This window comes from Haliotis cracherodii, unplaced genomic scaffold, assembly GCF_022045235.1.
Source record: "Haliotis cracherodii isolate W230 unplaced genomic scaffold, xgHalCrac1.p SCAF_4, whole genome shotgun sequence".
Classification (NCBI taxonomy): domain Eukaryota; kingdom Metazoa; phylum Mollusca; class Gastropoda; order Lepetellida; family Haliotidae; genus Haliotis; species Haliotis cracherodii.
In genome coordinates, this window is record NW_027266297.1 from 64,013,594 (window position 1) to 64,032,505 (window position 18,912).

The 18,912-nt window shown below is 42.9% G+C and overlaps 1 protein-coding gene across 2 annotated transcripts in view; it reads right to left on the reverse strand.

Annotated features, from left to right (window-relative positions):
* Window positions 1–18,912, reverse strand: part of LOC139479042 (glutamate receptor ionotropic, NMDA 3A-like) — a 163,812-nt gene that overhangs the window by 5,819 nt on the left and 139,081 nt on the right. Inside the window, exons 4-9 of one of the 2 annotated variants that reach the window (XM_071261787.1) lie at window positions 17,337–17,470; window positions 16,653–16,803; window positions 15,694–15,984; window positions 5,946–6,065; window positions 2,019–2,095; window positions 1,077–1,091 (exon numbers count right to left, since the gene is read on the reverse strand). In XM_071261787.1, the coding sequence (XP_071117888.1) occupies window positions 1,077–1,091; window positions 2,019–2,095; window positions 5,946–6,065; window positions 15,694–15,984; window positions 16,653–16,803; window positions 17,337–17,470 (788 nt within the window). The remainder of the gene's footprint in view (window positions 1–1,076; window positions 1,092–2,018; window positions 2,096–5,945; window positions 6,066–15,693; window positions 15,985–16,652; window positions 16,804–17,336; window positions 17,471–18,912) is intronic. The other variant, XM_071261788.1, reaches the window with a different exon arrangement.

Consider the following 18,912-nt stretch of genomic DNA (forward strand, 5'->3'; position numbering starts at 1 on the left):
TAATGTGTGAGGGAAGCCCGAGTGAGTGAGTGAGTGAGTGAGTGAGTGAGTGAGTGAGTTGGGTTTAACGCCGCTTTTAACAGTATTCCAGTTATATCACGGCGTGTCAGCTTAATGTAGGAGGAAAGCCCGAAGTGATGCAGGCCTCAGACGTTTACCACTTCGGTGAAACCCACGAGCACGAGTATGGTGCCGACAAACCTAGAAACATAATCGGGGCGAACCGGGATTCGAACCCACAACCATAGGTTTCTGGCATGCCCAAGGGACGCAACTCTGCACAGGGAATCGCTGAACCTTAGACGACTGGGCCCTCGTGCCCCCTAAGGAAAGCCCGAAGTGATGCAGCTCTCAGACGTTTACCACGTCGGTGAAACCCACGAGCAAACCTGACAAACCTAGAAAGATAATCGGGTCAAAAGGGGATTCCAACCCACAATCATAGGTTCCTGGTGTGTCCAAGGGACGCAACTCTGCACAGCGAATTGCTGCACCTTAGATGACTGGGCCACCAGTGCCTCCTTTTCATGTGATGAAGATATAGAGGTGGGGTGAAGGAGGTTAGATGTGTGGTGATGAAAGTAAAGATTAGGGGTGAAGAAAGTATATATGTGTGTCGTGGTGAAGATGGAGGTTTGTGATGATAATCCTGTGATGAAAGTAGAGGTTTGGTGGTACAAATATAGATGCGTGGTGTGTAAGCGCATAGACACAACTGGAACGACGTCACAGACCTTTCAACTCACTAAAAACTGTCCTTGACAATTAAGATATAAATAATTTCTGTATAGAATCGCAATCACAAAAGTAATGTGATGGTGTTTTAGAAGATGCTCACAAAAACATGTTGAAAAGTCATAAACTGCTTCTGGTTGTGTCTAAAAGCTAACTGGCACACACACACGCGCACGCACGCACGCACGCACGCACGCACGCACGCACGCACGCACTCAGGCACACACACACATACACACACGTCCTCATGGGAAGGAACTAGTCTACTTCAGTATCCTTAGCAAGGGAAAACGACAGGGAAAGCCAAGATCGGATGGACGAAGCTTCTCCTAATGCCATACCTGGTCCGTTCTCCGCTGACAGTGTCAAAACAGGAAAACACACCGTTATGATGGTATGTCCATGTGACGAGATACATCTCATTTGTATGAGACATCTCATTTATATGCAATGTCTCACTTGTGTGATACATCTCACTTGAATTATACACTTCACTAACATAATATGTCTTTCTTATATGCCATATGTCACTTGAATGCTATATCTCACTTGTATGCTTTATCTCACTTGTATGATATGTCTCACTTGATTGGTATTTCTCACTTGTATGAGACATCTCATTTATATGCTATATCTGACTTGTATGATACACCTCACTGGTATGCTATGTCTCACTGGTATGCTGTGTCTCACTGGGATGAGACATCGCACTTGCATGATAGGTCTCACTTTTATGCTATATCTCACGTGTATGAGACATTTCACTTGTATGATAGGTCTCACCTTTATGCTATGTCTCACTTGTATGATGCATTTAACTTAAAAGATACATCTCATGTGTAAGAGACATCTCACTTGTATGATAGGTCTCACTTTTATGCTATGTCCTATTGTATGAAACATTTAACTTGTAAGATACATCTCATTTGTATGAGAAATCTCACTTGTATGATAGGTCTGACTTTTATACTTTGCCTATTGTATGAAACATTTAACTTGTAAGATACATCTCATTTGTATGAGACATTTCACTTGTATGATAGGTCTCACTTTTATGCTATGTTTCACTTGTATGATGCATTGCACATGGGTGACTTCATGTAAAAGCATGCCTGTGAAACACTCTGTGTAGCGGTATGATGTGAATTTGTCACAGAATGATAAATCTATATAGCGATGTATCGTGACTTTGACACATAGTACCATGTCGGTACGATGTCCCTGACGACATCGACGTCTTACACAGTTCACAGTTCTGGGAGCGGCTTTCCGTTGACACTTACCATTTAGCTTTGGCAACGATGTCGTAAAAGTTCCGATTTATCCGCTTCGTCTTTGCCATGTCAGCAAGTTTGTTTTTCTGCAAAAAAGATAACCATTATTACAGATCTCCTTCCCATGTAAACACATTATTACAGATCTCCTTCCCCCCATGTTAACACATCATTACAGATCTCCTTCCCCCATGTAAACACATCATTACAGATCTCCTTCCCCTCATGTAAACACATTATTGTAGATCTCTTTCCCATATAAACACATTATTATAGATCTCCTTCACCCCATGTAAACACATTATTACAGATCTCCTTCCCATGTAAACACATTCATCATATGTTCACATTTTCCCGGTACATAAAAAACACATGCAGTTATTCTGAACCTTCTTATACAAAATCAATAAATGGAACCTTATACACACAAAAACTCGTTTTATTTGTCAAAAACATGATGAACATATACAAGTCGCAACATAACAGGAGTGAAAAAATATAGTTTCATTGTGTTTTACGCGCCCGGGGAGGCAAGAACAACTTGACCAACATCTGTCAAGTACTACCCCTCCCTTCATCAAGCTGACATATCTCCAACCCCCTTCCTGAAAAAGGGGACTCGTCCTCTCGGCGTCATATGTTTCGATTTCCTTAGCCTCGAACGCTTCCGTGCCTATGATTGAACACTGTATATTTTCGTCTTCTCTTATTAAAAAACAACTTCTCTGGCACTGTCCCCATACGTGTTGTTTTCAGCTGTCTTTTAAACTAGCGTGTACACCTCAGCGCGGACCTTCTCGCAAAGCAGCAAAAAGGACATACATTTTTTTCAGCCACTTCCGACTAAAAACGGTTTTATGTTTTGCAAAACATTATTTTTTGAATACACACAAACGTTTAAAGAATCAAATATGTATTTCGGAATTTCTTGATGTGAATGTACACACATGTCCACAGCTGTGGTCTCAAATGGGCTACAAATATTTTCACTGGGAACAGTTTATGTGAACACTTCATGGAAATATACACACACATTTGAGAAGTACAGTTGCATAGGAAATACAGCTGGTTGAGAGATACACACGAGAGATACAACTGTATGAGAGATAAGGTGCATGAGAGATACACCATCTTGGGCAATGAGATGGAAATTTAGACCAGCAATGTAGTAGACGTGTGTTTTTTTGCCTGTTCGTCGAAAACGCCCAAAGAATTGAACTTGTCAAGAAAGGATCAAAAGTTCATAAAGACGAAAATCGTTTGATGATTTCAGTTACGCCTTTATTCTTTGGCGCAGGAAATAGGGTGTACTTTAATCACCATGAGCAGGCTGTCTGTCTCCATCTTAACAATTCATCAACCAACATAAAGTATTTGTACACAAAATGAATTATTCCCAAATAGACTTAACTCGCGGACAGTAATCAAGCCTTTGTTTCGTGTTAGCGGCGGCGAGGAAAAGCGCCCTCAGCAGTTTCGCGTAACGGCAAAGTCACGCCGAAAAGAGACCAATCGATGATAGGGTTATGTTTTCACGCATATTCAGAACTCATTCAATAGTCGGTACACATTCAATATAATTTCAACACACATTCAACATACATTCAACGCACATTAAGTATACGCATAGTTGCCACAACAGAGTGAAACAAGTACAGATATTTCATTATATATATTTGTTATAAGAGAAAAAGAGAGGAAAATAAACAACTTCAATAAACTTTTCAAATTAACGCATTCCCAGTAGATGGAATGAATGAGAAAATTTCCATATAACCCATGGTTAGTAGATAATATTTAAGTCGGCAAACCATAATTCAAGTCGGTGTATCATGTTTCAAGTCGACAGACCATGTTTCAAGTCGGTATATCATGTTTCAAGTCGACAGACCATGTTTCAAGTCGGTATATCATGTTTCAAGTCGACATACCATGTTTCACGTCGGTATATCATGAAGTATATTTTTGTAATAATAGGAAAAGAGAAGAAAACAAATTCAATAAACATTACACATTTAAGCATTTCCAAGTCGATGGAATGAGTACGAACTTTTCCACTAAACACATGGTCAGTAGATAATGTTCTAAGTCGGGAGACCATGTTTCAAGTCGGTTATCATGTTTCAAGTCGGTATATCATGTTTCAAATCGACAGACCATGTGTCAAGAGTCGGTATATCATGTCTCAAGTCGGGAGACCATGTTTCAAGTCGGTATATCATGGTTCAAGTCGGTTGATCATGTTACAAGTTGGTAATCATGTTTCAAGTCGGTATATCATGGTTCAAGTCGGCAGACCATGTTTTAAGTCGGTATATCATCTTTCAAGTCGGATGATCATGTTTCAAGTTGGTATAGCATGGTTCAAGTCGGCAGACCATGTTTTAAGTCGGTATATCATATTTCAAGTCGGTTGATCATGTTTCAAGTTGGTAGACAATGTTTCAAGTCGGTAGATCAACGGCAAGGAGTGTGGTTTCTTGTATCCTATTCATGACTAAAACTCATAGTAAACTTCCAGTCCTGTTGTTCTTCAAAGTAGATAACACTTGACATATAGATTCCATTACTACCTGTGTCCCCTTAATTGGGACAGAGTATATAACGCATATCACAAAGTCTGAGAGTTATAATGATGCGAGTTATTCGCTTGTCCAGTAACTCTGCATAAACAAACCAAATGGTTCTACACTTTTTTCTATCTTGTAGTCATTTGAGCCAAATTTGAACCCATGAGATAGTAATGTAATCAAATTACACTGAAATATCATCAAAATCTGTATAGGCAGACTTTAAATGGGTCCAGGCCATTGCAAGTGGACAGGAACGGTGCAGGTCTGGCTAGCCAGTGTTTCCGCCTCTAAAACTAAACTAGGCAGAATAATCCCATAGCGAATGTGTCACAGATGAAAGCATCGTACACTACATTTACAATGCTTATGACAGTGTTACTCTGTGTGTGGTGTTTGCCGGCAAACTAGTCCTGTGTTCTGGCATGATAATGTTCTTGAAACTGTCATTTTGTCCACGGTATTGGTAGACTGTCGTCCCCCCTGCAACATTGCTAAACATGTAGGACTTTGTCAAGTCTACTCACACTCTGCAGTTCATGTATTACCTGATTGGTACTTTTCGGAAAAAGCTTCACACTCTACAGTTCATGTCTTACCCGAATAGTACTTTTCTGAAAAAGCCTCACACTCTACAGTTCATGTTTTACCCGAATGGTACTTTTCTGAAAAAGCCTCACACTCTGCAGTTCATGTCTTACCCGAATGGTACTTTTCTGAAAAAGCCTCACACTCTACAGTTCATGTCTTACCCGAATGGTACTTTTCTGAAAAAGCCTCACACTCTACAGTTCATGTCTTACCCGAATGGTACTTTTCTGAAAAAGCCTCACACTCTACTGTTCATGTCTTACCCGAATGGTACTTTTCTGAAAAGGCCTCACACTCTACTGTTCATGTCTTACCCGAATGGTACTTTTCTGAAAAAGCCTCACACTCTACTGTTCATGTCTTACCCGAATGGTACTTTTCTGAAAAGGCCTCACACTCTACTGTTCATGTCTTACCCGAATAGTACTTTTCTGAAAAAGCCTCACACTCTACTGTTCATGTCTTACCTGAATGGTACTTTTCTGAAAAAGCCTCACACTCTACTGTTCATGTCTTACCCGAATAGTACTTTTTCTGAAAAAGCCTCACACTCTACTGTTCATGTCTTACCCGAATAGTACTTTTTCTGAAAAAGCCTCACACTCTACTGTTCATGTCTTACCCGAATAGTACATTTCTGAAAAAGCCTCACACTCTACTGTTCATGGCTTACCCGAATAGTACATTTCTGAAAAAGCCTCACACTCTACTGTTCATGTCTTACCCGAATGGTACTTTTCTGAAAAAGCCTCACACTCTACTGTTCATGTCTTACCCGAATGGTACTTTTCTGAAAAAGCCGGGCAAACTCCCGATTCCGCACAATGCAGATCATCTCTTTGGCCGAGTCATGCGCAGAAATCAGTTCCGCACTCGTCACTGCTCTATGGAGACGCTGAAATAGAACAAGAAATATGTTATAACATACCAGGAAGTTGTGGAATGACAGAGAGGCTATGGAATAAGAGAGAGGTTCTGGAGTAAGACAGAAGATATGGAGTAAGAGTGAGGGCATGGAATTTGAGAGAGGCTATTGAATAAGAGAGAGGCTATTGAATAAGAGAGAGGCTATGTAATAAAAGAGAGGATCTTGAATAAGAGATAGGTGTTGGAATAAGAAAGGGGATATGAAATAAGAGAGAGCGTATGGAATAAGAGAGAGGCTATGGATAGGAAAGAAAATCTAAGATAGGAGAGAGGCTATTGAATAAGAGAGAGGCTATGGAATAAGAGAGAGGCTATTGAATAAGAGAGAGGCTATGGAATAAGAGAGAGGCTATTGAATAAGAGAGAGGCTATGGAATAAGCGAGAGGCTATGGAATAGGAGAGAATTTTAGATAGGACAAAGGCTATGGAATAAGAGAGAGGCTATGGAATAGGAGAGAGGCCATGGAATAAGAGAGAGGCTATGGAATAAGAGAGAGGCTATGGAATAAGAGAGAGGCTATGGAATAGGGGAGAATTTTAGATAGGACAAAGGCTATTGAATAAGAGAGAGGCTTGGAATAAGAGAGAGGCCATGGAATAGGAGAGAGGCTATGGAATAAGAGAGAGGTTGTGGAATAAGAGAGAGGCTATGGAATAAGAGAGAGGCTATTGAATAAGAGAAAGGCTATTGAATAAGAGAGAGGTTGTGGAATAAGAGAGGCTATGGAATAAGATAGAGGCTATGGAATAAGAGAGAGCAAAGTCACTTCACGACATGTTGGTAAATGTTTATGTAGTGTTGTATGGGAGTCTGGCCTTGAAAACTGAAATAAACATTAGGTTATTGCAAAAGAAAGGTAATAGATTTACAAACAGGTTTTGATCAAGATAGAAGTTATAGAACAACAGAACGATTAGTTTTCCTCAATCGCCGCTCGGATATTAAAGGTGACTATTAGTGTTTTGAAGGTTTACAAAATTCAAAGATGCATTTAGTCCCAGCTGATCGATACGATACACGACGCTCTTCATCCCGTATTGATACGCATAGTTTACAACCGATTTCGGATTATTTTATCATTAAAGTTTCGATCTTAGACCTTGTACATTACCGTTAGTTTTATTATTCAAGTCGGTCATGTCTAGCATAGTATGCATGTCATACACTAGTTGCCATTCAAGTTACTAAAAGACTTAAACGTTGTACACGAACAAATAGATTTATCATTAAGGTTTCTCAAATTCCAATCGATTTACACATTCTAATTAATAAATTGAAGGGCAAAAGAAAGTAAACCTAGTTTTTTTATATAATTGAAAATTGTAAGAACTGTAGTAAAATTTGATTATGTCTATTTACCCATCACTCATTCCTGCAACAAAGTGGATGGGTATTTTCATGTAAACATTAATTGGTTCAATGAAGACTGGGGTAAAAAATTGAATGCAAACACATGACCCCGACCATGACTGAGGTGTTGAAATTTTTTTATATTGATTTTCAAAGATAAAAAGTCTAAGAGACTCATCAGCAGTTGTGTATTATGCGAATTTTTTAATATTTTTTAAAAGTTTTAAATCAAATTATATTTTTAATTAAAAATATATGTAGGAGTTTTCTTTGAGTGGTGACTAAGCGCCAGTACAGTTCATTGTTTGGAGACCGCCTCCGTGGTCTAGTGGTAGAGCGTCAGCCCGGAGGGTCCGGGGTTCGATCCCCGACCGCGTCATACCAAAAGACGTTAAAAGATGGTAGTTGTTGTTACCCTGTCTGACGCTCGGCATTAAGGGGCTAAAACAAGGACTGGTCGGCTCGGAGTCAGTTTACTGTGTCTGAGTGGGGTATTCATGTTAAACTGCGGCATGGTACCTCAGTGGGCTAGCACTATAAATCGGCATCAGTCCGGACTAGTACAAGCAGCCACACAAACATACACACGTACATGCACGTCGCTATATAAGTGCAATAATCTTGGACGCGACGTTAAACCCAATTTCACCTCACCTCATTGTTTGGATATGATATCGCCAACGTAAGATATTTTCAAAAGAAATTATGACATATGATAAAATCAACTGAGAAGTATAGTTTCTTTTGCCCCTCAGTTTAGTTTTATCAGCAATCAAGTCAACCAAATTCTGATAGTTTTATCATCAATCAAGTCAACCAAATTCTGATAGTTTTATCATTCAAGTCAATTACATCTTATCCATTTTACGCAACTAGAAGTTGTATCATTCGACTTGATGGTAATGAGTTCAATAATAGTTGATATGAGTAGGCTACCGAAATATTTCATTTCGGAATAAAAAAATTTCATTACAAAAATTGCTTTGCATGTAACTCATCATCAGCTGGTGATGGAGGGTGATTGTGAGTAAGATGCCCCCAGACCGAGTCCCGGATTAGACTGTCCCCAACAGGTGACGCCCGACAATACATACAACACAATGCATCACCACGACACATGCAGTGTGGCAGCGGGTTATTCATTACCATGGCAACCACTTACAACGTGCTAACGGTTCATACTTGCCAGGGCATTGTGTTGGTAAAACAACTCGTATTCCCTCAGTTAACCCCATGCCTCATCCCGACACCACCGCAATACCAGAACTCTATCCTCAGTCGAAACTCAAACCCATTCCACTATTGAACTGACTCAACAGATCTCTCAACCTTTACCTAAGATCTATCCACCTTAACAACCTTACCCAGAGATCTAACCACCTCCTCACCACCTACCCACAGATATCCATGTCTCCTCATCCCTTACCCAAATATCTTCACACCTCCTCACTTCCTACCCCCACAGCTCCTCACTACCTACCCCCAGATCTCCACACCTCCTCACTACCTACCCTGGATCTCCTCACTACCTACCCCCAGATATCCACACCTCCTCATCCCTTACCCCAACATTTCCACACCTCCTCACTACCTACCCTGGATCTCCTCACTACCTACCCCCAGATCTCCACACCTCCTCATCCCTTACCCCAACATTTCCAAACCTCCTCACTACCTACCCTGGATCTCCTCACTACCTACCCCCAGATCTCAACACCTCCTCATCCCTTACCCCAACATTTCCACACCTCCTCACTACCTATCCTGGATCTCTTCACTACCTAACCCCAGATCTCCACACCTCCTCATTCCTTACCCCAACATTTCCACACCACCTAACTACCTACCCTGGATCTCCTCACTACCTACCCCCAGATCTCCACACCTCCTCATCCCTTACCCCAACATTTTCTCACTACCTACCCCCTGATCTCCTCACTACCTAACCTCAGATCTCCTCAATACCTAACCCTTCCACAACTTCATTATCATCTGTGCAAACATCTTAACATCCTTCCAAAATAACCCAACTTTCATCTGTATAAACATCTCAACATCCTTCAAAGACAACCCAACTTTCATCTGTGTAAACAACTTAACATCCTTCAAAGACAACCCAACTATTATCTGTGTACACATCATAACATCCTTCCTAACAACTCCTCTATCATCTGTGTAAACATCTTAACATCCTTCCTAACAACTCCTCTATCATCTGTGTAAACATCTTAACATCCTTCAAAGACAACCCAACTTTCATCTGTGTAAACATCTTAACATCCTTCAAAAACACCCAACTATCATGCCTGTAAACATCTTAACATCCTTTAAAGACAACCCAACTATCATCTGTGTAAACATCATAACATCCCTCAAAAGCAACCCAACTATCATCTATGTAAACATCTTAACATCCTCCCCAAACAACCCAACTATCATCTGTGTACACATCTTAACATCCTTCCTAACAACTCCTCTATCATCTGTGTAAACATCTTAACATCCTTCCAAAATAACCCTTCTATTTCTTTACGAACAACTTATGTTCAAAACAACACATCCACTATATCTGTAAACAACTTTCCAATCTTGCAAGACAACCTTCTTTCTTAACATCATACCGCACTTGCAAAACAACAGTCTACTTTCTTTCTTAACCACACTTTCAAAACAACAATCTACTTCCCTTCTTAACCACACTTTCAAAACAACAGTCTACTTTCTTTCTTAACCACACTTTCAAAACAACAATCTACTTTCTTTCTTAACCATACTTTCAAAACAACAATATTAATCTACTTCCCTTCTTAACCACACTTTCAAAACAACAGTCTACTTCCCTTCTTAACCACACTTTCAAAACAACAGTCTACTTTCTTTCTTAACCATACTTTCAAAAAAACAATCTACTTCCCTTCTTAACCACACTTTCAAAACAACAATCTACTTCCCTTCTTAACCACACTTTCAAAACAACAGTCTACTTTCTTTCTTAACCACACTTTCAAAACAACAGTCTACTTTCTTTCTTAACCACACTTTCAAAACAACCAGTCTACTGTTATTGTGAACACACTTTCATTTTTTGCAAAACAACCGTTTCAAACCAATTGGATTTGCAAACATGACATAAAGAACTCCTACTTTATTTGTAAACACCTTACATCGCTGCACAACAACATTCCTTCTAACAAGCTCCTTTGTCAGATGCCCTCTTGTACTGTATTTATAACACATTCTTCTTTTCATGTCTCAGCACAAGACCCACTCTACCTACTTTTATCAAAATATCCTACCTCCCATATCTCGTTAAATACCCCCACTTTATTTCCCTGTAAAATATCTCTAACACTCCATCCTCCATTACTTTGTTAATTTGACAGAAAGCCATTATCATGACGTGGATTTCGAGAGGCAGGTTTGATTTGACTATAACGGTCCAATACAGCGCTTAATGCCGACCAGTCCCGAGTACAAATGAATAACCATTATCATTGTATATAAAATCAGCGTGGACATACTAAGGCGTACTCGGTACGCTCCTAAACTATATACACGTGCAATCAAATCATTGCATCTCACATGGTATTAATTTGATTTGCGGTGCATGCTGGTTTCCTCCGAGGGCACCGCTACTCGCTTGCCGAGACTCCGTGGACGAGAAAGTTTCATTCAATCATAATTAAAACCAAGGACGCGGCGTCCCCCCCCCCCCCCAACCCCCCAGCCGATGAGGCACACTCCCTAGCGGAAATATGGAATTGAATTTTACGTGTTAGCATGCAAAAACTACAGTACAATACCGAGATAGATCGCTTCCCAGTATAAGCTGCTGAAATAACCCCAGTGACGGAATATATCTCCTTTCGTTGAAAATCGATGCTTGCATTTGCACTGGCAATATTTTACATCCCGTAATACGAGTAATATAAAAATGGCAGTTAATCCGGTAGCCAATAGCCATGCAAATGGGAGAGTTAGTAGCAATAATGCTCTTCAAGAAGTTCTATTCTAAATCAATGAAGGGAGAGTACAAAAGAATTCAAGTCTTGTACAGTATATTGCTTGGCTTGTTTTTCACTTTCCCGGCTAAACCATATGATTAGTGTCCACCCAAACATGAAAAACCGTCTGCATGTTCTTTGCCCGTCTGTAGGATCTCCCTCAACCCTCATCCATCTATTATAGGTCACCCAAACGTCTGCAGGTTCTCCCTATCCCTTACCCATCTATTATAGGTCTCCCCACCGTCTGCAGGTTCTCTCCATCCCTTACCCTAACCCCATCTATAGGTTCTCCCCGCCGTCTGCAGGTTCTCTCCATCCCTTACCCAAACCCCATCTACAGGTTCTCCCACCGTCTGCAGGTTCTCCCTATCCCTTACCCCAACCCCATCTATAGTTTCTCCCACCGTCTGCAGGTTCTCTCCATCCCTTACCCCAACCCCATCTACAGGTTCCCCCACCTTCTGCAGGTTCTCCCCATCTCTTACCCCAACCACATCTATAGGTTCTCCCACCGTCTGCAGGTTCTCCCCATCTCTTACCCCAACCACATCTATAGGTTCTCCCACCGTCTACAAGTTCTCCCCATCTATTACCCCAACCACATCTATATGTTCTCCCACCTTCTGCAGGTTCTCCCCATCTCTTACCCCAACCCTATCTATAGGTTCTCCCATCGTCTGCAGGTTCTGCTTATCCCCCACCCCTACCCCATCTATAGGTTCTCCCACCGTCTGCAGGTTCTCCCCATCTCTTACCCCAACCCCATTTATAGGTTCTCCCACCGTCTGCAGGTTCTCTCCATCCCTTACCCCAACCTCATCTATAGGTTCTCCCACCGTCTGCAGGTTCTCCTCATCTCTTACCCCAACCCCATCTATAGGTTCTCCCACCGTCTGCAGGTTTTCTCCATCTCTTACCCCGACCCCATCTATAGGTTCTCCCACCGTCTGCAGGTTCTCCTCATCTCTTACCCTAACCCCATCTATAGGTTCTCCCACCGTCTGCAGGTTCTCCCCATCTCTTACCCCAGCCCCATCTATAGGTTCTCCCATCGTCTGCAGGGTCTTACCTTCCCTGCCCCAACCCCATCTATAGGTCCCCCCATCGTCTGCAGGTTCTCTCCATCCCTTATCCCAACCCCATCTATAGGTTCTCCCACCATCTGCAGGGCCTTACCTTCCCTACCCCAACCCCATCTATAGGTCCCCCCAACGTCTGCAGGTTCTCTCCATCTCTTACCCCAACCCCATCTATAGGTTCTCCCACCTTCTGCAGGGTCTTACCTTCCCTTACCCCAACCCCATCTATAGGTCCCCCCACCGTCTGCAGTTTCTCTCCATCCCTTACCACAACCTCATCTATAGGTTCTCCCACCGTCTGCAGGGTCTTACCTTCCCTACCCCAACCCCATCTATAGGTCCCCCCACCGTCTGCAGGTTCTCTCCATCTCTTACCCCAACCCCATCTATAGGTTCTCCCACCGTCTGCAGGGTCTTACCTTCCCTTACCCCAACCCCATCTATAGGTTCTCCCACCGTCTGCAGGTTCTCTCTCCAGTCGCGAGGAAGCGGACGTTGGGTTTCACCTGGATTAGTAATTTCTCCAGTCAGCGGGAAGCGGCCGCAGGGTTTCACCTGGACTAGTAACATCTCCAGTCGAGAGGAGGCGGACGTAGGGTTTCACCTGGACTAGTAATATCTCCAGTCACGAGGAAGCGGGCGCAGGGTTTCACCTGGACTAGTAATATCTCCAGTCGTGAGGAGGTGGCCGCATCGTTTCACCTGGACTAGTAATAATACCAGTTACGAGGAAGCGGACGTTAAGTTTCACCTGGACTAGTAATATCTCCAGTCACGAGGAAGCGGACGCAGGGTTTCACCTGGACTAGTAATTTCTCCAGTCAGGGTGAGTGAGTGAGTGAGTTAACATTTAACGTCACATCGGCAGTATTTCAGCCATATCGTGACGATCTCCAGTCAGCGGGAAGCGGCCGCAGGGTTTCACCTGGACTAGTAATATCTCCAGTCGAGAGGAGGCGGGCGTAGGGTTTCACCTGGACTAGTAATATCTCCAGTCACGAGGAGGCGGCCGCAGGGTTTCACCTGGACTAGTAATAATACCAGTTTCGAGGAAGCAGACGTTAAGTTTCAGCTGGTCTAGTAATATCTCCAGTCACGAGGAAGCGGACGTAGGATTTCACCTGGAGTAGTAATATCTCCAATCACGAGGAAGCAGACGTTAGGTTTCACCTGGACTAGTAATATCTCCAGTCACGAGGAAGCGGACGTAGGGTTTCACCTGGGCTAGTAATATCTCCAGTCGAGAGGAGGCGGACGTAGGCTTTCACCTGGACTAGTAATATCTCCAGTCACGAGGAGGCGGACGTAGGGTTTCACCGGGACTAGTAATATCTCCAGTCACGAGGAAGCGGACGTTGGGTTTCACCTGGACTAGTAATATCTCCAGTCAACAGGAAGCGGACGTAGGAGTTCACCTGGACTAGTAATATCTCCAGTCACGAGGAAGCGGACGCAGGGTTTCACCTGGACTAGTAATATCTCCAGTCACGAGGAGGCGGACGTAGGGTTTCACCTGGACTAGTAATATCTCCAGTCACGAGGAAGCGGACGTAGGGTTTCACCTGGAATAGTAATATATCCAGTCACGAGGAAGCGGACGCAGGGTTTCACCTGGACTAGTAATATCTCCAGTCGAGAGGAGGCGGACGTAGGCTTTCACCTGGACTAGTAATATCTCCAGTCACGATGAAACGGATGCATGGTTTCATGAGGACCTGTATTACTTTCTGTAATCCGGCCAACACTGAATATCAAAACGAAAATGTATACACGGCTTTCGCTTATGTTCATGTAGTCTCGAACCCCATTCTTCTCGCATCTCTCATATACCAATACCCCCTCGTACCCCTTTTACTTTAGCGCCGCGTGTCCTCCCACTACCTGTCCTCCACAAGTGTCTGACGTGAGGACAATACAGTAAAATTGTCTTCATCGGCTCATGTCAACTGATCAGGAGTGAGTTGGATTTTATGCCGCTTAAGCAATATTCCAGCAACATCATAGGGAATATCAGAAACAATCTCATTAAAATCAGACCTTAGTTCTCGCTACCGCTAGCTAAACAAAGATCTGAAGACATCCCATTAGGGGTCAGGTCAGAACGACCTTTCATCCGACCAATCAGTGCATCGCTTACCAAATTATGAAAGTGACAGTCGGAATGTGATTTCTAATTATGCAATCTCGAAAATTTTAATATGGGGTATTCCGAACGATAGTTACGGGTTTAACGACTGAATCCTTACAATCTAGACCATTCCAGAATGTTTTTTTTGTTAAGGTTTCAAATTTTTAATCGAGAATTTGTCAATATGTTTCGAAACGAAGTCGCCAATTTGAAACTAGTGCCGTAAAGCACGAGAAAGTTGCCTTCTGATTGGTCATTCCATTGGTCGGTCAAAGTTCGCACAAGGTCGGTCTGACGTGACCCGTAATGGGATGTCCTCAGCACTGTGCCCATAGGGAATCGAATAGGGGATTCGGTATGACGAACGAACGCTTTAACCATTAGGTTATCTAACTGCCCCCGAAGCCACATGGTGGGCAGTTGAGATTTTTGTTATAGTTACTGTCACAGATTTACTTCATAGTATCCTACTGTTGTACAAAATCGAAACATCCAAAGTACTGCCGTCACCTTTTCAAGGGGAAGTAAGGTGAAATGGGGTTTAACGTCGTGTTCAAGGTGAAGTAAGGTGAAATGGGGTTTAACGTCGTGTCCAAGATTATTGGATTGGAGATTATTATATGCACGCGTGTGAGTGAGTGAGTGAGTGAGTAAGTGTGAGTGTGTGTGTGTGTGTGTGTGTGTGTGTGTGTGTGTGTGTGTGTGTGTGTGTGTGTGTGTGTGTGTGTGTGTGTGTGTGTGTGTGTGTGTGTGTGTTGTGCTTGTACTAGTCTGGACTGATGCCGATATATAGTGCTAGAGACCATGCCGCAGTTTAACATGAATACCCCACTCAAACACAGTATACTCCGAGACGACCAGCCCTTTTATGCCGAGCGCCAGACAGGGTAACAACAATTATCTTTAAAAGTATTTTGGTATGAATCGGCCAGGGATCGAAAACCGGACTTCCGCTCTCAGGCGGACGCTACAACTAGACCACGCAGGCGGTCCACACTTTTAAAGGTCAATGACGTCATAAAATGCTTACCTGACTGAAGAACAGCATATGGGAGCTCTTCCACTGACTGTCGCCGGGTGAGGCTCGGAAACGAGGCACTAGCCATTTGTACACAGCATGCTCCACGAAGCACACGATAATCCCAATGATAATCCCCACGCTCATCATCACGAAAAGTCCCGCGTGATGTTGCACCTCCAGACGAGATTCCTCCTGTGTTATTCGCTGTTTGAAACACTGAGCGTCGGCGAAGTGCACATCGATGAGGTCGTCGATGTAGCCACTCTGATGGTAATCCATAATCTTCCTAGACAGCGCCACCTAGTGGGAATTACAAAGTTATATGTGTTGACAACCTGTGTGTGGAAATGGCAATTATAGAATGACATTAACACAAAGAGTCCGCCATTTTGTCCACAGGATCCCCACTTCTATGTTGCCATATGCATCAGTTACAAACATCCATGCTGCCTCAAATAGTTACGGAAAGAATGTTAGGTCAGTGGTCTAAGACGTCCCAACTCGTTATACGGAGTTGTGTCCCTTAGTTATGTTGTGAACCGCTGACACGGGTTAGACCAGATAATAATTTCTGGTCTGATTTAATCAAATAGTGTTCGCGTGATTACAATGGCTCCTAAGCATGGTGCATCAACTGGTTTGTTTTATCCAGGGCAAGATTTTGCTTCCGTGGTGTCCTTGGTTTTCTTTGAACTGCTTCAATAGTGACCAATATTATTTATGAAAACATTAAACAACTTTTTATATAGTTTACAGTACGTGGTATTTGGACTAAAACCTACCTACCCCCGGGTGTCCCCCCGCCGGGATATTGCTGGAATATTGCTAAAAGCGGCGTGAAGCTCACTCACTCAGGATATCAATCACTGGATTGTCTGGTCCAGATTCGATTATTTAAAGACCGCCGTCATATCGGTGGAATATTGCTTAGCGCGGCGTTAAACAACAAACAAACAAACAAAACCTACCTTAAGCGGAGAACCCTTGGGAAGCCCTATTCCATATCGATCATCTCCGAAGATTTGGGACAGGAGCTTCAACTCACAGTTAGGGGCCAAATGAGCCCTTGCATAGTCAAGTATTGGGTAGTCCCCTAAATAGGCGTCCAGTTTTCCCTCACTGAAAACAAAAAAAAACATATTTTATTCTGTCCTAAAGGGGGCCCAGTCGTCTGAGGCGCCGCGATTCGCTGTGCAGAGTTGCGTCCCTTGGGCACGCCAGAAACCTATGAATGTGGGTTCGAATCCCGGTTCGCCCCGATTATGTTTCTAGGTTTGTCAGCACCATACCTGTGCTCGTGGGTTTCACCGAAGTGGTAAACGTCTGAGACCTGCATCACTTCGGGCTTTCCTCCCACATTAAGCTGACACGGCGCCATATAACTGGAATACTGTTAAAAGCGGCGTTAAACCCAACTCACTCACTCCTAAAATGGAAACATATATATTCACTTCCAAAAGAAACTGTGGTCAGGCGCGCTGACTTGGTTAATGCATATCATCGTATCCCAATCGTGTGGATCGACATTCATGACAGAAATTACTGGATTGTCTGTCCAGACTCGATTCTTTACGAGACCACCGTTATATTGCTGAGTGCGGCAACACACAAACATACAAACAAACAAACAAACAAACAAAACATATACTTACAGCACCTCCTCAATCCCCCGGTCAGTCTTGGACACGGGGTAGTTACTGGACACCTCAACTAGCTTGCTCTGGATCTTCTTGAGGAATTCTTCCACAGCACTGCCCCGCAACACACCCACCCGTATAGACTGCAACTGTAAGAAGACAGCACATTCATCAGGGTATATCACTTCCACCCGACAAAACCCTCCCGTTTTCACTGCAGATGTAAGGAGAGTTGATATACACCATGCTACCCACAAGCAAAGCACCCAATGTTGTGAAGTGATACTCGCCGTATTCGTAGCACAGGGTGTTGGCTTGACGAGTCCATCGTTAGGATCTGTTGTGTGACACTCCAAGGGACAACGAACACACTTACAAATTTTTGTCGTTTTCTTGTGGCTACAAGTTGCACTCTATAGAAACAAGGGTAATGCTCCACAAATCCAGCACCAATGGTAAGTATACGGAGAGGTTATGTGTGAAGTACTAAGTTAGCAACGAACACCAAATCATTGAAAGTACAGTGCACTTTTACTCATTTGGGTTTCCAATAATAACTTTTACAGGCTTCAATTACCCCCGTAATCGATTAAGATGTTCATGCCGTCAACTTAAGAATGATACCTTAGCATCGGCATCTTACTGACTGACCCATTGTTGATGACATACTAATTGTGACCCGCTACATATGACATATTCAGACTATGACCCGCTCATGACATGTTCAGGCCATGACCCGCTACAGATGACATATTCAGACTATGGCTCACTTTTGATGACACATTCAGACTATGACCAGCAAAAGATGACATATTCAGACTATGACCCGCTACAAATGATATATTCAGACTTTGACCCGCTCATAACACATTCAGACTATGCCCCACTGATGACATGTTCAGGCTATGACCCGCTATAGATGGCATATTCAGACTATGACCCGCTCATGACATGTTCAGGCTATGACCCGCTATAGATGACATATTCAGACTATGACCCGCTATAAATGACATATTCAGGCTATGACCCGCTCATGACATGTTCATACTATGACTCGCTATAGATGAGATATTCAGGCTATGAACCGCTATAGATGACATATTCAGACTATGACCCGCTCATGACATGTTCAGGCTATGACCCGCTATAGATGACACATTCAGACTATGACCAGCAAAAGATAACATATTCAGACTATGACCCGCTATAGATGACATATTCAGACGATGACCCGATCATGACATGTTCAGGCCATGACCCGCTATAGATGACATATTCAGACTATGACACGCTCGTGAAATATTCAGACTATGTCCCGCTATATTTAGACAGTAACTAATTACTGTATATGGGTGTTAATCGATACATATATATATACAACATCGATGATGTTGTACTGGTGTAACATTCATCGCTCGCTGCAACCCTTTCCATCGCGTGACGAGCTCCCCCATCTGTACCCGCCCTACTGACAGTACCAGTCCCTACAGGGGAGGAGAGCCAGACATCGCTGCAAGAACACAAGGTTCTCTCGGTGCAGTATACTACAGATATTCATACATCACTTTGTGCTTAGAAGTAGGACATCTTG